General features: G+C 42.5%; 1 protein-coding gene across 2 annotated transcripts; it reads right to left on the bottom strand.

Annotated features, from left to right (window-relative positions):
• Window positions 1-47: 47 nt before the first annotated feature.
• crlf1a (cytokine receptor-like factor 1a) lies at window positions 48-18,046 on the bottom strand. Of its 2 annotated transcripts, none has more exons than XM_047611964.1 (9): window positions 17,599-18,046; window positions 12,919-13,197; window positions 10,733-10,862; window positions 9,298-9,467; window positions 4,180-4,337; window positions 2,957-3,031; window positions 2,784-2,877; window positions 964-1,152; window positions 48-832 (listed from the first exon to the last, which is right to left on the bottom strand). In XM_047611964.1, exons 1-9 carry the CDS (start codon window positions 17,669-17,671, stop codon window positions 816-818), a joined length of 1,185 nt encoding a protein of 394 aa, XP_047467920.1. In that variant the 5' UTR covers window positions 17,672-18,046; the 3' UTR covers window positions 48-815. The 2 variants fall into 2 exon arrangements, with proteins under 2 accessions (XP_047467920.1, XP_047467919.1); XM_047611963.1 differs by having other exon boundaries at window positions 968-1,152; window positions 17,599-18,044.
• Window positions 18,047-22,060: the final 4,014 nt, after the last annotated feature.

Genomic DNA, 22,060 nt, shown 5'->3' with positions numbered 1-22,060 from the left:
TCAAGCATCGCGTGCACGGCTTTTACGGATTCGAGTTCGACAGCGGCTTCAGTCATTGTACAGTCTTTACTAACTAAACATAATTTAAGAATTAAAACATAACATTATACTTTAAATATGCTGGTACAATTCCGTACAAAAATAAAGGCAGTGAAACGTTTCCATACACAAACACCATCATCAGTCACGTTACTGTCACTCAGACACAGAGGGGTCCTGGGTGAACCAGTTTGGCACATATTCCAACGGATATAACAATTAGCATGAATTACAAATACTGTATGTATAATTTGTTACTTTTTCTTTTTACATCAGGACTGCAGTGAAGATTTATGGAGGAGGATCCGTGGATGCCGAACAGCCACTAGATGGTGCTTTGGATCCACGGGAGAAACCCAGAGAATACTTCTAGACGCTCGGGCAACACTTCTGGTTTGTCTGTTCCGACCGCTTTTGTGCACAGAACAAATACACGTCTGATGTCCCAGTTGTTCATGCTACAATTTGTGACCACGTGGTCTCTTTGATACCAGGATGTCCGTGATGAGTCCACCTTCCAAGTCTGCTGCACGCTTTCAAGTCGGCTCGTGCTGACTGGAGACGATGCACAAAAGCAGGAATATCCCACAGTTTGTCTTTGGGTGTCCTCTCGCAGCCACAGCTGGTATCCACACACAAAATGTCCGGAGCAAATTGTCTTGATAATTCCAATATACGAATACAATCTCTTTTTTCTCATACACGCACACATAGACGAAAACAGAAATCACATTCACTCAGTTCTTGTTTTCTGTAAAGTCAGCATGTGCTATGATTTATCCCCTTGGAGAACCTGAATTGGAGACAGAATCTGTTAGAAATCAGCTTTTATAAAACAGTTTTCAGTTTGTGGTGTTTTCTTGTCTGTGCGTGCATTGATATGCGTGTCTGCATGTGTTTCATCCCTGCTTTGGTGATGCTTACCTACCTGGTTGCGAGCTTTGTGCGATTTCTGCATCAGCACTCTCCACTGGTCGTACAGCTTCATGGACATGCTGCTGCAACCGTAGGCGTGCTTCCGCACCCAGCCGAAGAACTGCTTCAGCTCCCTGCGGAGGGTGGAGTTGGAGTCCCCGCTGGACTTTGAGTCGCAGGAGCCCGACATGAGTCGCTCTGTAGGAAGAAAGAACAGGGAGGGACGGATGGAACGGATTAGTTTAGTTTGAATATTTGTAATAGTTTCTGGGTTTTTTTGTTTGTCTTTGTTTTTTCGTCACAATTTGACAATTTGTTAAATAAACTTTTTGTTCGAATGCAACACTAATTTCATTCCACTTTCAAAAAAAGTCTGGAACAGGAAATGCATATTATTTCTTATGTGGTCGGGAGCTAATTCTTCTTTCTGTTATCTTGCAGAGGGTGACGCCTCAAGAACGGGATATAAATCAAAAATCCTCACTCAAACCTCAGACAAAGGAAGACACTGATGACATTTTCCAGCACTGTGTTAAGTATGCGTCCTGAAAGTGGAGCGATGGCAGAAAAGGCACAAAAGTGCTTTATAATATACAAGTATTCCTAATGATCTATTGATGCTGCTGCTGCGTGTGATGATGCTTTACAGCGTGGGTGTCAAACATACGACCGAGGGGCCAAAACAAGTCCGCCAGAGGGTCCAATCTGGCTCCGCAAGATAAATCTGCAAAGTGCAAAAATTTGCACTGAAGGTAATTTTTCCAGTAAAAGCAACTGCTTTTCCTGATTTTTCCACTAGGGTTCGCACTGTTTTAGACACTTAACACTTAGCAGTAAAGCTAAACTGCACTTTTTTATCTTAAGAAATATTCATGTTGTTCATAAAAGGTTTCGTAACAGTGTGAACATTTTCATAAAGTACTGGTACGTCTTTGCTATAGACTGTTTTTTAAAGATGGAACAGCTCCTCTAAATGTGAAGCCAAAGCAAGCAGAGCTCCCCCTGGTGGCTGACTCCAGCATAGGTCATAAGCTCCATCCTCTACATGTCGTCCAAAACACTAAAGTACCCATCAAATCATTTTTTTTTATCAAGTTTCTATCATTTTTAGGTAGTTTATATAATTCTGATGCATCTTCAAGTGTCTATTTTCCTATGTCATTCCACTTCTACAGAGTTTGAGGTAAAACAGAGCGGAGACAGATGGGAACAAGTGAGTAGAATTTTTCTTTTCGTTCTTTGTCCTGACCGTTCTGGTACCATTCGAGGCACCTGACCAAAAGTCTCGACTATAAATGAAGATTTTTTACGAACCAGATTTATTTTTCATAGCTGTGGTCTTTATCTCGGCCAGTTGCGAAAACATTTTGCTCAGCAGCTACAGAAGGTCCGTGAAGCCAATGACCACAAGTCACCACAACATTGAAACATTGAGTTGTTTGCCGTCTTATTGGCATCAATCTTTAGGAACCGCTCTGACAAACGGCACAAGGGCTCAGACATTAATGATCGTTTGTATAATTTCTTTGGAAAGATATGATTTTCTAAATATGTTACTAAACTAAAATAAAGTTTGTGTGTTACCCTAACAGGCTGGAAAATTGAACAGAAGGGTCAAACAACGCCATCTTCTCCTTCACTAAGCCTGCTTGCTTCTAGCAGCGGGAAAGGACTGTGGGACATGCGGTACACCATGACACGAAACAAATTGCCTCTTACGAGGGACCGAAATGCCATGAAAAACTCTGAACGGAAAAAAAAAAGGAGAGTGGATTCTTGTGCGCCTTCTGAGTGGATGTCTGGCTGCGAGTGTGCGTTTCAGTGCTCACCGCTGTGGGGTGTGGAAGCAGCCGTGGGGTGGCTCCACTCGCTCCAGATCCCGGCCTTGCGAGAGCCGTAGATGCCCACGGGGTTACAGCGAACCTGGACAAACATCAGAAACTCAAAAGAGAGCTCTCCAGCTTACAAGCGCAACACACGCGTAGACGCGCACTCGTCATACCTGGACAAAATACACCGTTCCGGGCCTGAGTCCGGCCAGTCTGCAAGAAGTCTGGTTCCCCACGTCGTCCATCACCTGCAGGGCGAAGAAGAATAGTCGCAAACACGGAAGAGTTGAGCGCTGGAGGTCTGACCGCAATATTAAATACCAATGGGCATAAACTAAAACACAGGGTATAATCAGGACGCAAAAAACACAACCAGACCTGAACACGCATGAGCACCACATTGTTTGGTAGCTCCTGATCGGCGTGTTTATGAAACTGTTTTAACGTAACCGTGCCTGCTGGGTAAAATCTGTTCTCTATTATTTATTACAGCATGTCCTTGGACACGCAAACACACACAAACACACACACACACAGAGAAGCGTGCACAGGTACTGACACAGACACCTGGTGAAAATGAAGGCAAACACGAAGAAATGCACGCATGCTGCAGTTAATAATCCCGTCTAATAATCCCCTCTTTCTCTCTGGTGTCCGGGTCTGTAAACACTAGTTAAGAACAGAAAACAGAGGATGGAAATTGCAGGCATCAGACAGTAATGATGTGAGGTGGGGAAGCCAAATAGGCAGAAGTTACAGCCGAGCGTCTTTACAGCCATATTGAAGACATTAACAGCTGAGATGTATCCCTCCATTCCTCAGCATGACCTCATGATTAGGGCCGGTTCAGAGGGAAATGGCGCTTTGTTTTCACCACCAGCCCTTAAAGCCACTTGGATTTAAAAGTCTCCTCTCCTCTCTCCTCTCCGGCGAAACCGAATCGTCCCTCTGCCGCCTCTCCACTCCCCTTCTTTTCTTTTTCCACTTTCGCGAGTACGGACTTGCTTATATTACGCTGGTGTAATTCCCCCTTAATTACCAGAGAATCTTCAGTCTTACCCAGAGGAAAATGATTTCTGGGAAGCACCATCTGCACGGCTGAGGGCTTTGCACTGTGTTTTTCATTCATTAAAGGTTTCTGCAGAGGGCACACCGAGCGTGTTCTGTTCCCGATCAAAACCCGACTTGTAAGATTTATGACAGATGAAGGTTTTTTATCGGCCCAACTATTAACTCATGTGGGAGAGGAGGCCTCAATCAGACGAGATTAGAGGTGATTACAGCATTAGGATGAGAAACAGCTGGAACAGCGTTTCAGTGATGTGTCTGCTGGTGTGTAAGAGACAAAGAGAGCAGATTTATGTCATCATAACTGCACGTCCTTTATGTCCTTTACCTTCCAGTCTTGGCTGTCCTCCAGCCTGTAGCGGATCTGGTATTTGGCCTGGAACAGGAAGTCTTTGAGAGCTGGCGGGGCCTCCCAGCGAACGCTCAGCTGGTCCTCCAGCTGCCCAACGCGACTCACAGTCACACCTGACGGAGGGTCTGTGGTCACTGGGGGAAGAAGAAACAGTTACTGGGTAAGAACGTCTCATCTGGATCCGAAACTGTGAAGAACAAACAGCCAGTTGCAATTTGACTGGTCGACCTAGTTGAATATCGGTTTTGTACTAAAAATGAAAGTCACTGTTTAATTTGAACGGTCGCTTGCAGTGGTTACACCTCCTCGTTTGAGTCTGAAACACTCTGCTACCAGATCTTCTCCAAATTTTGATACGTTTGAGACACAGCTGTATGGAACCGCCCGCACAATCTGGCAACCAATCGGCTATCGTCTGATGACTTCGCCTCAAGCGCAATGACTAACTAATTTCGGGGCTTCCAGTGGAGCCAACGGACACCGAGGCCAAGACTTCCCGTTCTGTGGTGTCGTCCAACTACGTATTACATCGCTTGCAGACAGGGTGTCCGTTCAACCGTTAACCTGCAATCAGCCAAATCCTGCTCAAATAAAACTGGTAAAAACTGCTATTTCCTTCAGGTTTTGCACACTTTGACGGCTATTTGTTTGCATTAATTAATAAGGTTATTATGTAGTCCCCATCTGCCGTGTAAGAAAATAGTCCCTCCAAAATGGATGAATCTAATTTTCTGCTTTGGTTTTGCGTTGGCGCTAAAAGACGAGCACACAGTAGACGCACGAATGTCGGTTCCTGCTGCTGCTGGTCTTTTTGGAAAAACAGCAAAATAAAAACATACGCCCAGGTAGCAGCATTACAACTCAGGTGCACAGAAACAAATGAAATCTTAAACAAACACATTCTTTTCAGACACAGAGCAACGATGCATGATTAATTCATTCATCCATTGATTTCCTTCCTTAGGATCTTTTGCTAAACGTTTCTCCGTGTTCACCAGCTGTGTTTGTCCATTGTTTGCTGCAGGGCAAGTACATATTTTTATTAGATTTTTTACTGAGAAACACTAAAAAATCATTGTTAACATATTTCGTGTCATTTTTTTTTTTTTCTACTGAAATGATCTCTTGCTCCATCAAGGCTGATGAGAGCAAAATCAAAACAATGAGCTGAAAGATGCTAAAACGCTGACGCAAACATACAGAGCGGCAAACAAGGTATTTTATTTTTTTTAACCTATTAAAACAATTACGTTTATTTTAAAATCTCATTGATCATTGTGCGTCTTTCTACACCCTAAGGTTCTGCAGGGTCAGGAATCCCATTCACTTTAAATTAAAAGCCGTAGGAGTGATGTCTTTATGTGTAAGAGTACATTGAAGGATTGTTCTGCCTGTGGTCTCCGGGGGCCCTCTAGTTTCTTGAGAGCTGACTTGTGTGAGCCGGAGGAGGATTATTCATCTGACAACAATTATCTTTTTCGACAAACAAACATGCGGTGACAGACCATTATTTTAACCTTACTCCCATTTCGTTTGGGCTTTCCGAGATGATTTCAATATTGGTTCCTCTTCAGAATGTCATCCCTTACCAGTAAACAAACGCCGACGACCCAGGGGGAAGAAGAAGAAGACGATGGAAAAAGATTTGTTTGCTCAAAGTAGGAGTTGACACGACAGTTTGAGAAGTGGGGTTTCTGGTCGCCAGGAGTTTAAATAGTAAACGCAGCGGTGGCGTGAGCTGTCATCCGTCTTTTGAAATGAAAGCAGAGAGTAAAACTGAGAAAATAAATATTTTAGTGTAGCGGAGAATCCGACTACTACAGTGTCAGCAATGTCGCACGATCGAGAAAGCCACATAACTGATGGGATGGCTTTTATTTCTTTTTTTTTTTGTTTTTTTGTTATTTGGGTTTAACCCTCCCATCGTGTTCAGTCAAATCGGACCGATTTTCAAGTTTTCTCTCTTAAGAAAAAGCAGGTTAATTTCATCTGTTTGTCATAAAATTCAGTTACTTTTTTCACACATTTTTTTTTTGTTAACTTTTGTGTGCTTTATTCAACCTGAATACCGATACAGACAAAATGAACACAATAGGAGATAATTCAACGAGGAAATCAAACTAGAGAAGAAAAAATTATTGTTTTTAAAAAGTAGAAATCATCCTTGTAATCCGTGTTATACTCAAAAAAAAAAACTATTTATTAAAAAGATTTACACGTTTTTGTAGTATTGCAAACTCGTGTTTTCAGTTTCTATAACCTTTACTCTACTTTTTCATTTCAGATCAGAAAATGAGGAGGCCGATATGTTTTCACCTACTTAAGTATTCACCACAATTTTAATTTTAAAAACAGCAGTGAGTGGTTTGCAGACCTTTCCTGTCCTCTGATTGGTGTGTGTCTTGTCATGGCAAGTCTGCTTTAAAGTGCTGGGAGGAAAAAACTGAAAACATACATTTGTGTTCAGGACATTTTTGCTCAATAGGTACAAATATAAATATAGTTTTTCATATTTTTATTATTATTAAGTCAAGATATTTTTTTATTTTATATTTATTTTAGTTTTTTTGATATATTTACCCCAGAATCACACGAAAACCCAACAAATCCCAAGAAAAGGTGATGACAAACTTGTGATATTAGACAACAGTAGAAGCCATGTGCGGATGTGTTGCCCTGTGCATTACATTATTTTGGCAATAAAAGTCAATGAGACGTAGCAAATTGCAGATGAATCATTGTTAACATATTTCGTGTCATTCCTCAACGCGTCATTATTTCAGGCGATGCAAGTTTTCTCTAGCCCCTTCGCGGAGCTCCCCGGGTCTGAGGAATGCACAGGCTACATACACTAGGTGTGTTTCTCGCCTCGCCTTTTCTAGCTGATTGGGCACGACCGCAGACACGGCGAGTGAGTCACGGCAGCGAGACGCGCAGGTGTGGTCGCTGTGTTTTATGGCCCCGCGCACTGTTGTGGAAACCGCTTGAATGAAAAAAAAAAAAGGGACGGCTAGCGAGACAAACCACGCTCACATGCACACACACACACACACACACACACACACAGATCCAGAAACCGCCCACGCTCTATGCTTCTATACTGTTACCAGGCCCTGCCCTGCCCTCGGGTCGTGTAAACAGGTGTGTGCGTGCATACATTAGGAAAAAGAAAAGGATTAGGGTTTGATGGACGCTCGCTCCCTCACCGGTAATGCGCTCAACTCTCAACCTCTGCATGGTCGTCTTTCAGTGCATGTTCTTTTGCGCCGGGTGAAGAGTTCTAAGCTAATCAGGTTGTATTATTTCAGGTCCAAGTGTTAAAGCCTCAAAGCCCGAACTTCTGAGGCCTCGGGGGTCTGCAGCCGCCTCGGAGACGGGATTAGGTTCAAGGATCTGCCCCGAACATTCCGACACTTCATGAACGCGGGTTATTTTCCGTGCATGAGTGTGTGTGTGTCCAGTGAGCATGAGTAAAGAGAAAATGGGTTCGCGAAAAGGGAGGACGCCTTCAGCCCCGTCCCACACCTACCATACGCCTGTCCAGGTGTGGCCGCGCATGTGTGTCGGGGATAATGAGGGGAGACGATTTCGGTCTTGCTGCACGCTCCGTCAGCTTTAACCTCGCTAAGCCAGGCAACGGACCACATAACAAAGCTTTAAAAGGGAAGGCCGCTCGGTTTCTATCAGCGCGAGGCCAGATGAGTGCCTGTGAACAACTTTTTCCAAAAGTCAGAACCCACAGAACTTGAGCCAGTGACCTGTCTGCAGGAATAAAATGCACGACGACGTGAAGCGATGTGATTCCCCTGAGCTTTAAAGACCACGTTCACCAACTTCGAGGTCATGAGATGAATCGGAGGGGTCGTGAAATCTTGAAAATTATATCAGGACAAAATATTCAGAGCTGAGAAATTGTGGGGGTTGCACAATGTGAATAATCTTGATTTCTTGAACACTTTACAACACAAAACCTTGGAAATTGGTCCCAATTTACTTGTTAACTGCCACACAAGAATGTCTTAGTCATTCTTACCCCTTTCAGGGTCCAACTCCTAGTTTTTTGGTATTAGTTTGAGTTGGACAAATTATGTGTTATCAATTTTACACATTAAAGCTCATTAGCAAAGCTTTATAGGCTCTGCATATAAAGACATGCAAAAAGTTCAGAAAAAAATACACATCCTGCTTTAAAATACTCCATTTTTCATACTTTTGTCTTTAACTGAGTAATTGTATGACTCTAGGAAGTCACTACACCCAGCCACTTGAAGGCCTTAAGAAAAAAAGCTCTAATGATATCAAGCACCCACTTCATTCCTACAACACCGGCTCATTAGGCGAGTTATAGCATGTTAATCCTTGTCATATTCACATTTTCTGTTGAGACTCATGTAAGGAGATTGATACCGCTCTCATGCATATTTGTCAAATCAATTTAAAGGCTGCAGCCCAGAGACATTTAGCTCAGTTTAGGATTAACGCTGGATGAAAACAAACAGCTAGCCACGCTCCATGCAAACTTCAAGGCACTCCCGCTGCGGCTTAGAGAAGAAAAATTATCTGGCACATAACTCTCCCATGAAACCGCAAATCGCGGCTATTACGCCGAGGATTAAAGACACAAGATACGGCGTGTTAATTAATGAGCTCTCAGACTGACTGGAAGGCAGATTTTTAAGTTCTGTCAAGCTGTTTACCCCCGCTGACAAACTTCATGCTGAAATAGCTACATGCGGAGATGAAGGTGGTATTGATCTTCTCATTTGACTATTGACAGAGAAGCAACTCAGCAGTGTGGAATTATTACTATTAGTTATTAAAATATGTAAGATTAAGAAGCCAAGTTACAGGTGGGTGAGACTCAATGAGAGACTTAATGTTATTTTAACCAACTTAATACTTCACAATGGTGACTCCCGTAGATGTATGTAACCAGGGACGAGGGGTCGCAGGTGGACATTTCTTCATTTTGAAGTCTTGCACGCACAAAAGGTTCTAGATTATAGCCCCGGGGCCCGGGCCGACACTCAGATCTAAGCTCTTGGAGCAGCAGTTAAAGTAATAGGGTCAGAGTTCACTCCGTCTCACACTCACCCACGTCTAAAATGTCAAGGGTGATGACATCAGAGGCGGCCCGTCCCAACTGGTTGGAGGCCTCCACCCAGATTTCGTAGGGCGTGAAGAGGTGCAGGTCCTGGGTGATGCTGCAGGAGTACGGCTGTGTGTGAGTGTAATCCTCGCACTCTTTCTCCGTACCGTACCATCTGAACGGAAAAACAAAACAAAACAAAAAAAAAATACTGAAACAGCTATAGGCGACGTTAAATAGCCCCGAAAATATAAAACTCATTGTATAATGTGTTGCTGGTTAAGAGTTTATCTGCCTCTATGGTTTTTATTAAGTCCTTGTTTACACTAATCTCAACGCAATAGGAACTCTCCATGCCGGTGGTACGCCTGTGGGTAGCGCATGTTATTTTCCCCTTTGGAGTTTTTCAATTGCTTATTTAATAATTTAAAAATGTGAACAGAGCTCACGTCCCATCTGAAACTCATTTTCAAAAGCGTATTGTTCCCAGATGAACCTGTTTCCATTACTTTCATGAAATTCAATTTTTCTTACTGCTGAATGGCTACCAGTGATGTTGTTTTTCCAAAAAAACGTGGTATATCTCTTGTTTCCATATCTATTGAGGCTTGTTTTCCAGACTGGAAATGTCGAAATGTCAGAAATATCTGATGAGATGAGTTTGAGGGTTTTATCTCAGGAACTTTTGCCAGGATGTAGGAACTTAATTAACAATTTGTGTTTAGGGGCTGCAGTGCTGAGCTTTTCTGATTGGTTGACTCGTACTTTTCGTGCGTTTTGTGCTCAATACGACAACAATCTCTGAAAAAGCCTTTAAAGTCTCTTTGCTTACTTTAGTTCCAGGTGTGTTGTGAATCTCTTTTACTATTCCTGCCTTCGACTCAACGAATCAGTCTACAGCATGAATCTCCTCCATAGCTTACAGTTATTGCATTGTTACTGTTACTTAAACGTTGCTTTGATGGTCTTCTACATTCGCAGTCGCGCTACAAAATTGAGGTTTAAAACAGGGCTTCTGCTTTTCCATGCATCCGTGGACAAATCTTACTAATCTCTGCAGTAATTCCAGGCACTCTATTTGGTAAAGCAGTTTGCGGTTGACAGGTTAGTTTGCGCTGATTTCCAGCTTACTCATTGCAGGTCTCCACTTGTTATGATTTTTAAGTGCTATTAATTGACCTTTTGCTAGATTCCTGCTCAGCAAAAGTAAGTAGCTATGCGAAGCTGGCTTTCATCTGTATTTATGTTCTCTGTTGTAAGCTACAGTTGGTGCCTGCTAACTGCTAACTGTCTAATAGATGCAGCTCAGTTTTAAAACTACAAAAGCGGAGCACGTCATTAACTAATTGCATGCTGTGTTTAAAATGTAGATCTGTAAATATACTGTAATAACTTATAGGTTAGTGAACTGAATGAACGTGTTCTCCAGTGTAGCTGTACCTGAGTTTGTACTTGAGCCTGTACATAGTGCTGATGTTAGTCTCTCCTCTTCCTCCTGGAGCCCAGCTGCAAGTGAGGTCTTTGGTGTTCCTGGACCAGCAGGTCAGATTGACCGGCTTCTCTGGTGGCACTGGGACAGAATGGGGTGGAAACAGAAAGAGAGGCAGTTAGCGGGGGGAGAAGGTTGGCAGAGGGGGAGGTAAGTGTGTGAAGAGAAAACAGGGGGAACAGAGAGAGGAGCTGGAGAAAACGTGTGGGTACCCGAAGTTACTTTCAGTCATTACTTCAGTGCCATCCTCCAGAGTGTAATTCACCCACTCAGAAATAGCGAAATAGCTGTTGTTTTCTTAACTGGTGTGTGTGTGTCCATATATGTGTGTGTGTACTGTCTGATTTGGTCAGATATGGGATCCCTGCCAACATTCTTCGTCTCTCAGAACACAGGGTGCTGAAAAACCAGTGTCGCACCGAGATTAAGATCCCAACAGCATCTCCGTGTGTGCATGTGTGCGTGGGTGCACTAGTGCAGCTATCTTTCTGAGGACGATGAGTTTGAATCAGGACACTTTAGGACGTTTTAGGCTAATGGTTATAATAAGGTTATCGTTAGGGTAAGGGACCTGGGAAATGATCATCCTCACTAAGATAGCTGTGTGTGTACGTGTTTCCTTGTATGTTTTAGAGTCTCCTCCAAAGACATTTTTCCATTTCATCACCTGTCATAATCTTAAAAATCTGCATAGATGTTTATCTGTGTGGAAAATACAAGAAAAGTGTGTGTGTGTGTTTATTCTTGTACAGCTATCTTTCTGAGGACCATGTTTTACACCATCGGAGTGAGGACATTTGTGCAAAGTGATGACATTTTGGCTGGTCCTCCATTTTTGAGGGTTAGGACTTGTTCTACAATTAGGCTGTGGTTAGGATTAGTGTAAGGGTTAACGTTAGGTACTTAGTTGAGATGGTTAGGGTTAGGATAAGGGGCTAGACAATGCATTATGTCAATAAATCTCACTAAAATAGCCATTTTAGTGAGATTTATTGACAGTGTGTGTGTGTGTGTGTTTGTGTTTATCTTGAAAGAAATTTAATTTCGTCTCCTTGACAGCGGGAGCATTTATGGAAATCATGGACATTTTTTGGCTCATTGTTCATGCAGGTTTTGCAAGAAAAGACAACAAACGCTGAAATAAACTGTGCTATCAAATCAGTTTATAATCAGGTTTCATTGCTTGTCTAGTCATCTGACCACTCCTGCTCTGTCAGATGATGATGATAATGGCCTGGGCTTAGTGTTCAGGGTAATACCAAATTAGGTTTGCCAATAGGAACCTCTGGACCAGAGGAATTTTTTGCAAAAGACAAGAGGTACAATACCGCTTTCATTTCTGTGAAGAAAGTATTTATCTTAAGATATCATTAAGTTTGGCTTGGAATAAAGACTGAATATATGTGTACATAATTAGCCTGGTCCAGTCCAAAGACTCAAAAATGAAAAGTAAAAGTAAAAGTAAACACAAATTGTGGTTTTACTGCTTTATGTGCTGGATTATTCCTTGGCTAGACTACCTCGTCAGCCAGTTGGCGAGGTATCAGAGATGACAACACTGTGAAGGTCCTCCAATAAATATGATATTCATATTCTTATTGGACAGTAAGAGCATATTTCTCAGATTGTCCAATTATTTTTTAACGGCAAGGAATCCATGTGGAGAAAATAAGACTATATTAAGGTTATTAAAAGGCCCCACATTAACAAAGTTCAACAAAGTATGGAAGTACAAACATGTGTGTTTGTATGTGTGAAAAAATGTCAGCCCCATAGCCTATGAGTGATAGTGCGAGTAATGGACCACACAGGTGGTGAAAGTGTCTCACAGTGCAGTGACACACTCATTGAGGCCTCTTGATGGGCCTGGAGGCTGAACATAAAAACCATTTACAACTGCGCAGGGACTCTTAAAAATCTACCCACTACTTTCTTGTTGTTTCCCTTTATTCCCATTTCCTATCTCTTTGGTGTACTATTCCACTCAGTCCTCTCATGTCCTTGGCTCTTGATGTAACAAGCCTTTACTTCAACATTTTTTCCACAGTGACGGAAAATATAGCTAAACTACACTCAAAGAAATAAGAACATTTTTAGGATAAATATCATTTTAGACACCAAATAAAACGCGACTTACTCCCAACGTAGAGACAGGAGCCGGCCAGTATATGTCCCTTGTGGTTGTGACAGACGAGGTTGTCACCGGACGTTTGCCTGGACGCGTTGAGTCCCGCCAGCGTCACACTAAGGTTAGTCGGGCTCAGCACTCTGTATAGGGAGGGAGGCAGCTGTTGGCCGTTCAGGGTCCAGAACAGCGAGCTGGCATGGACGCCAAGGTCGGGGTGGACCCAGCAGCTGACTGTCAGGTTGGATCCCATGCGAAGCACCGGATCCTGGGGGTAGATGATTGCTACATCTAGAGGAGCAGGGCGGGAGGAGGTGGATATGAGTGGAATATACTGTATTTCATGACATAATTCAACCCTCCGACAACAGATCTGCACCGTTTCATGTAATAACAATCTGGATTGTGAGTTTCTAACCTAGTTTGCTAACCAGTCAGAGTCTAGGAGCCTTGTATGATCTCCCTTTTGTCACCCACTCTAGCTAGTGGCCATGCTATAGCAGTTTTTACTAACAGTAGCTGGATTGTGTCCAATTTTCAGATCCACTGTGTCTTGTTTGCTGTGGAGCTGAGTTAGCAGGACAGCTCTTGTATGGTGGAAGAAGACAAGGATCTGGCCTGAGACACTGTTCTGGTTCTTTCAGTGGTTGCTGCGGGAATGCATTACTGAATGGTCAGCTAACACAGCCTCTGGTACACCTGTCGTGATGTGTCTCTGATGTTTTCTCACTGCAGACTCTATATCTGTGTCCATGGCCTCTACATGTTGCTGGCTGTAAGACGGAGACTTCCTCCTGAATGACTGCTTGGTTTGTCTGCACCATGGGCTTGCCACAGTTGGGATGTTTTTCCTGTCACGTCTGAAACATCCATTGGTCATGGAGCTAGTCTGAGGATTCAAGACCACCGGTTGCACGGCGCTAATGGGTCAGTCCACCATTTGCTGCAGCCCAGTTATGTATTTGGCTGCTGCTTCCACTGATGTTTCTAGGTCAACTGGCTTTGGAGCTGTTATCTGTCAGTGTGTGAGTTGCTGTCCATGCTAATGCCACTTTTCCAAAATACAGACTCAGGAAGACCGCTTGTTGTCCCTTGCTTGGAATTTTATCAAAACCTTTCACATACTGCTGCAAGTCAAGTCAGTCCCAGGTCCAAAATCCCGTAATCTACTTTAAATTGTAAAAGCTACCGCTCATTCCACTGCAGTTTCTCTTGTTACCAGTTTAATAATGTGTGGCTGAAGACGAAATAACAAACAGCTAATTCTCTACAGGACGTCTGGATCTTCTGTATCTTTATTAGTCAGTAGCCTCCTTCGTGCTATTCAGTCACGTCCTCATTCCTGGAGCCCTGTACCACCATCTCTTCTCAGACTACAGGTCCACACATCAATGCAGTATGTTCTTTATGAAGTTAACCCTGCAACATAAGCAGTTTCACATCTTGTAGTCAGTTTACGTGTTACAGAGCTTCAGAAAACTGCCGTGTTATGTCTTCTGTGGCTCTTGATGGACCTATTGTAAGTCAGAAACACTGGACTGTGTTACAAACTGAAGTTCTTTGTGTTTGTCAGCATGGATTTAAAGACAGACTCTCAACTGGGCTGCATTATGGGTAAAGTCAAGGTATCTTGGCCTCGTGTGGTTGCATTTTAACCAATGTTTTTATTCTTTGGATCCCCTTAATCCTCCATGTGATCGCAAGAGTGTAGCTTTCAGAGACTCTTGACTTTGGAAAAACTAACACAAACTGATTGGACGGACCTGCCTCTTTTCCAGCAACATTTAAAGTCTCGCCAGACCATGTTGTTATTCTTATCCAGTAAATGGACGTTGAAGTTATGAAATTGACTGGATCAAATATTACAGCGACTAAACTAAACTTTGCAACAAATGCAAAAGTAAATGTCTGAGGCGGACTATTTATCTGAAGCAATTTCTTTTTTTTTTATGTTTCTGCATGTTGATTACCATGCTACATGACAGAAAAACATGCGAATACTCCTGGGTTTTAATTAACTACGTGAAAATCTTTCACTTTTGTTATTCATTTTTCTGTTTTTAGTTTTTTAGTCCCATGAAGCAGTATGTAAATAGCAAAAGAAAAGCAGCTAAACACACAAAACGACTGGATTATGAATCACTTTGTCATATCTGACAGCTGAATGTCACATGAAGGATCTTTTGATCTCAATACAACAGGTGAACAAAACAATAAAAGGACAAAAACAAGGAGAGAAGAGGAAAAAAAGAGACGAGACGAGAGGGGAAGAGAGGATTTTCTCCAGACTCCTGGATTTTTGGGGAATCTCACCCACCTAAGCAAACAGCAGTAGGAAAGCAGAAGAAAACACATAACTAAGACGATTTCTTTGACAGAGCAGTCTGGTGAGTGAGAACGTCAACACTTTGTCAGACCACTACAAATCTGCGCCGGGGGCTACATCTATTCAGCTGCCAGCCACCTTAATACTGACAGACATTGTGTGGTCCTTTATGGAGGAGCCGCCTTTGAAGACGTCAATTCAACCGTAACCCCGCTCCAATATTAATATCATAACCCTCTCTCCAACACATGGATGCACGAACGCAAACAACCACACGCACAGAGGCCAGTTGTCTTTGTCATCGGATACAGCGGACTATAAAGGCAGCCGTGATTAGCCAATGGCGGGCCGATCCAACTGAATAACAATCAGTGTTTATGTATTCCAGGCGCTGAGGACGGGACATTGCCCCGGAGCAGGGCGTGAAGCCCTCTGACACCCCTTCTTTCACAGTTCAAACATTGCAGCCATAGACACAATTACTGCTGTTTATTGTCTCTGCTCGACACGCTCACTTTAGGAAATGGCTTGTGAAATATTATTTGTTTGGAGAGACTGCTTGGAGTATAGCTCTCATCGTGGGCAGGGGATGAGTTTAACCCAACGATAGTGGAGGATGGAGGCAACTTGAGGTCGAGGGAGCTTTTGTTTCAGAGTGATTTTTAATGTGCGGTAGCTTTTCAATGGTACATGACATCTCCTCTGTTTTTTGCTAAAGAGCTGTTTACGCTTCTCACCAACACGTAACAGCTCAAAGAACGCTCACGCACCGTACATGTGGAACTTTCTCGGGGGCCGACGTGGACGAGCCAAGTGGACGAAGTCACGCAACGTTTAGCGATGATGAGCCGTGCAACTCGACTCACAAGAGGAATCAGTAGCGGATGTTTTTATATATGTGTATACAGATTTATATTACAATTATATAATCCAATGGTGTGATCTGAAGGGAGTAGAGATTATCTTGCCGAATATCAAGTCAAATAAGGGCAAAAACTGGCAGCAGAAATGGAAAATGTAGTTAATTTCAGCTTATCGAGTTGTTTATGTGTTTTGCAGTAAAAAAAATGGTTTTAAAGGATCATATCAAACATAAGCATCTCATTATTTCCTGACAGGATAAATAAATCTCATGAGATTGTGAGCGGCACTAAAAGCTAATTATATGTTTGTAAGAAAATTCCACATTTTACTTTTAGTGGCATCGGTAAACCACAGCACACTGAGTAAAGGGGAAGCTCGTCCATTATTACAGTGAATAAAACAGTAATGGCCGATTAGGCCCTATAATAAACAGCAGGGAAGCTTATGATCAAGGCCCTTTGTCTCCTTTAAGCCCCTGAAACTATACTTTCTTTTATTGGTGCCTTTCAAACAGGATGAATAGCAGGAGATCCTCAGTGAGGAGCTGCTGTTCGCCAGTGAACTCGCCATAAAACCTAATCCAGCCACTTAACCGGTGAAACGGACGTAGCTTTGATTTATTTACATTATTGTGCATTAAGCTGGTGGTTAACATTCCCCAAAACCTGAGCAAATGATGTCACTGTTTTGATGCGGTTCGTAAAGCCCCCTTGCTCTCCATGTGTTAAACGAATTACGGCCTGACTTGTTGAAATGCGGCCTCATGGGAGGTGGGCTCTCTCTGCGGGGATACAAGCAATATACTAGAGCAGGGAGCACATCAATAACGAGAGTTGTCAAGCTGGACACAATGGCATTTGTCCTTATGTGTGAACTTGTTTTTTTTTTTTTTTTTTAAATATACCCATAAATCAAGCAGAGTGGATCCAACATGTGTCCCCAGCAAGAGAGCTCTTATTATGTAAGACAACTTAGGAAAGAATCTGTGACATCAGTGTTATTTTGCATTTGAAGAATATTTTAAAAACAATTTTAGTCTAAGAGAACTTACCGCAATACTTATAGGTTCCTATAGGGTTAATGTTTTTATCCCACATTATATCACTTTAATATTTCTACAATAATCTTATACTTATTGTTTCATCTTAAAACAAGCAGTAATACATTTCACTGTCATACTCTACTTATGGCTTGTAGTGTTTCTGCAGTGATTAAATCCGTGCTTTTGTGCATATTTCACTTTAATATATAATATCCTTACGAAGAACTGAAGTTTTCTACAATGTCTACACATTTTACACTATTTCAAATCAAACACAGCAGACCAGGACAGTGTCACATTGTACTGTTTACATTAAGATCTTTGGAAGACACTTGGATTGGTCAGATCTAAGGGGACTAAAAAAAGAAAGAAAAAAAACTATAGCCCAAAACCACCCCCCAACCTCTTTCCAAAGCATACCATGACTTTGCGCATCGATGGACATCTGCGAGCAACTTACGTGTGGACAAGGACAGCACGCCGGGAGTGTGCAGCGTGAGGAAAACCAACCAGAAGTCCAAGACGGCATTCATTTTCCAAAGTTAGCTTTATTTCTGTGGTGATTCCTCGTCCTCGCGGTTGTTTTGTTGATGTCGCCTTTTACTCGAGCCTGGATCCAAATTACGCACAGCACGAAAAGAAAAAAAACAAACAAAAAAAAAAAAAAAAAAAACAGCACGGGGTTCCAGGTCCGGATTTTATTAACAAGACAACTCTCTTTCTCTGTCTCCCTCCTTCTATTTCTCTCTGTGGAGTGAAGGAGCGCACTAGAAAAAGTGTGACCCAGTGGAAAAAGTCACCCCGTGAGAAGCCATGAAGCAGCTCGTCCCTATTAAAGCCTTAAAGAGTGAGCATACCGCGTCCTGTTTGCAGTCTTTCCCCCTTCTTAATGCTTCCTGCAGCTAAATCATACACAAGTTCATACTTTCTAAGCCCCTCCTCTCTCTCTCTTCCCACACAGTCGCCAGTCATTTCCCCCTCTTTCCGTCCTTTACTTGCTCTTGCTCTTTTTTTTTAAGTCTCTCCCCCCTTTTCAGTGATGGGTAGGAGACTCAGGGCCATTCACTTTCACTGAATCACTCTGTCTCTGTTACTTTCCATGCCTCAGGTCTCTGCTTTACAATTTTTCACCATAGGAGGCTGTTGAGTCATTGAGTGTTACAGGAAAGGTTGCCAAATCTGAAGTGTCTTTTTCTCGTCTCCCTTTTTCTTTTTAGGAGGGACACAGAGCCTTTTATTGAGCACGAACCTCTCTTTGTTTCCACTGGAATTGGAATATTTTTCTCAATTTCTGCTAAGATATTACAGATTCAGATAGAGATGTGTTGTGATGTGATGAATCTAAATCCTGTTTTGCTTAAATCAACCCCCAAGATCTTTTTACGTTCAAGATTTTTTTATTGTATTTGACTGCTACAATTAGTTCAACCTGGGGCTATAATTTATTTTATAGGCTTACAATCTTTGGGCACATTGGTAGCTGTTAAAGTTTCACCACTGTACAACGTGACACTGAGGGATTAATCTAACTGGAATCGTGTGAGGAAAAATTAAAAAGAAAAGTTGTCGAATCTTCACGTGGCTCAGTTAACATAAACAGTGACGTAGCGACGTTGTTTGGTCTGATTACAGTCTGCTTCTGACTAAGCATGAGTCAAAACGTGAAGCCCACATGAACGCCCACCTGCTGTCGATTTATGTCGTATTATTCCACTCTCAGTCCGGGTGATGTTCATTTACACAAATAGGAAATTTTCTATGCAGACGACTTGCTTTTCCGTCGCGGGTCAAAAACTAATACTGTTAACAATCCCTTCAGTCGTTTAAGTGTTGCACTGCTTCTGTAGAACTGGTTTCACCTGCATCCAGTTCCACCTCTGCTTTTATTTTGACAGTTGCAAAATAGCCAGATTAATGCCAGGTGCCACCATACTGAATGTCAGGATCCTGAAATGGAAATTACTGACTTGCCTAACGTGACACGCGGCCAGGTTTGCAGGTAATAAACGCACTCTTACACACATTATAAAATGACTGTAAGCTGAGCAGAGGCAAAAAGAAATATAATGAAAAAATGCATTTTAAATATGTCTATTCCCCTTTAAACACCACAAAAAAATCTCCAAAACATTAAATACAATAATCTTTTTTTTCTTTTCAGATACATATTTGCTGAGTTTGCCCCCCCCCCCCCCAGCCCCCAGCTGCAATTATACTTTAAGTGTTATCACATAAAAGTGTAATGTGAAAACCACTGCAAACAGAGAGAAACCAAAGATAAACCCCTTCATCAAACGTGAGCACGTCTGTGCAAACCTTTTCTCAATAATAACAGCGATCAGACCTATCCCGCACCGTAACCTCTAACCCGATCAGCACCCAATAAACTTAAGATAAAGGTCTCCAGAACAACAAGACTAAAAGGGCAACCTTCTTCTTTATTTAAATCAGTCAGGATCTCACTGGGTGTTTTGTGACGCAGGAATCCTCCAGGTCTGTCATCGCTGCCTCTGACAGGCTCAGAAGCCGTAGCAGGGAGAGAAAACACAATCAGATCAGGTCACGACGTGATTGAGAAATCCACATTTGGGCCCCAGAGTGTGTCCGGAGAACAGAAACTCTCTTCATGTTCATCATCTAAATTGGCGCTGTGACTAATGTTTGACTAATGTATTGCCGAAAGACATACACAAGTTAGTCCTGGTCGTCCTTCCGCTGATCGGACCTGCGCTGAGTCAGCGGGAGTCCGGGCAGAGTGTCAGCCTAACAGCCGTGATGACCTTTGGGTCCATGTCTACAATGTCGCCCTTTCTCCTCACTCAGAGGGGACTCTTGTTCCGAGGGGGCAGTTCCCGCTTGCGTCGCGCAGTTCCAATCCAGGAAACGTGAAAAGAATTTCTCGACGCTGTTGTAGCTGTTGTGTCACTTTCCGGTCATTTCCGTCTTTCGCCCATTCACGGAGTCACGGTTTGAATAGTTGATTTATGACGGGCCGTCGTGGTCGTCTTGGCCCTGCCGGTGAAAATGTTGTCACTGTCTCGACTGGTGGGTTCCAAGCAGCCATTGTCTTCCATTTTCTGCGGCCACACGCGGGCCTCGTTTACATGCCCATAAGCTTCGTTCTTGTCTTACATATGTTTTCGAACCCGTAAACGGACCCCAACTAATCCTCATATATGCATGCAAACACTTGAACACGGTGCGCCCCATACAATCAAACACACACAATACCATGTAAATTCCACATCTTCCAGCCAGGCTGTCCCTTAATCCAAAGCACCACAGACAGAGTGTGGAGAGGCGGTGAAACGCAGTAAAGACGGCGACAAAGAGAGAAACAATGAGAGTCAGAAAGATCAAGGGAGCAGCTGAGACAGGGCTGACGTCAGGACGACGAAGTCCTCTCTGTGACGATGCCAACGATGTGAGGGGGCTTAGCTTTACGTTTCTTGCCCCGGAATCGCAGCATGCAGAGTTCAGGCTTAGTGCAAACTAATGGCACATGTCTAGTAGGATGTGGAGAACTGATGAGACGCTTTCATGGCATTTTTTAACGTCCCTATTGCACTGAAAGATGTTTTTATTACCTCAGTTGGATGCACTGTGCAGGATGATGTATGTGCCGCGTGCTATTAGATGACAGACTTCACGTTCATCTGCCAATGTTTCTTTGCGCACACCTTGTAGGGATGGATCAGTTTCTTTGAAGTGGGGTTGCATGAGGTCATTAATGGACTTTGGTGTGTTAGCATGCTAGGGCCGTGACACAACATGCCGACGGTTTTGGCAAATGTCCGTTGCCTTTGGTCGGACCCCTGTTGGCAACGATTATTCATAGTCGATGTGAGAGCTCACTGTTATCGGCTGTTCGTCTTAGGCAACTGGCGCAAAAGTGTAATTTAGTCAAATGAAAACAAGTATTTATGTATGTCATACTCATTTTAAAATGTCGGTTGATGGTTGTCAAGACAATTTATTCCCTTTTAAACAGGAGAGACAATAGAAATGGAGCAGAAATTATGTCTTTTATGACAAACAAGCAAATCAGAAGTCCAAAAAACTTACATTATTACACCTTTTGCCAACACTTTAGTCCTAAAAGAAGCCAGGAAAACATCAGTAAAAATCCAAATATATATAAAGACACAATTGTTTTAGATAACAGCACCATTCATTGACACGGAAATTAATGAATTACTCACTTAGATACTTTTAAGTGAACAGAAATGCTTCTTAGAATTACTTAAAGTAATAAGAAGATTAAATAAACTTTGGTTGTAACATTTTTTAAGCAAGAACAAAAGACAAAACGGTCGAAAGATTTAAATGATGGAATTTCTTATGAAGGTCTGTGATAATTTAGATTTTATGCTTTTATTAATTCATTCATTTCAATTTCGTTTGCCGTCATTATGTAATTAGCGTTACATGTTTAGCTTTTTCGGTTTTTAACTGTTTACACTGTTATGTTACACTGGAACCACAAATAGTGTAATCATCATATAACATCAGCATATAAATATGAATAAGAACATTTATAATGATAGATAGATAGATAGATAGATAGATAGATAGATAGATAGATAGATAGATAGATAGATAGATAGATAGATAGATAGATAGATAGATAGATAGATCAGCAGACAAACTGTTCACCAGCAAGAAAGTGAGGGACAATCTGAGGGAGGGGTGCAGATGAAATGAGAAAGAAAATGCAGTGAGTAGACAAGAGATGAGACAGAGAAGTTTGAGATTGGGTTAGAGACAAGAGGAGATCCAGCAGCCACTGAGACAGAGATATTTGAAGAGAGAGAGCGGGGGCAGAAAGAGGGGGAATAGAGAGAGAGAGAGAGGGAGAGAGAGAGAGGGGGAGGGAGGGAGGGAGGAGGAGAGGGAGGGAGTAATCAAGGAGAATCAGGACG

The sequence above is a fragment of the Mugil cephalus genome, chromosome 17 (assembly GCF_022458985.1).
Source record: "Mugil cephalus isolate CIBA_MC_2020 chromosome 17, CIBA_Mcephalus_1.1, whole genome shotgun sequence".
NCBI lineage: Eukaryota > Metazoa > Chordata > Actinopteri > Mugiliformes > Mugilidae > Mugil > Mugil cephalus.
Note: the sequence above shows the minus strand (reverse complement) of the source record. Positions and strands in the feature narration are given on the sequence as shown.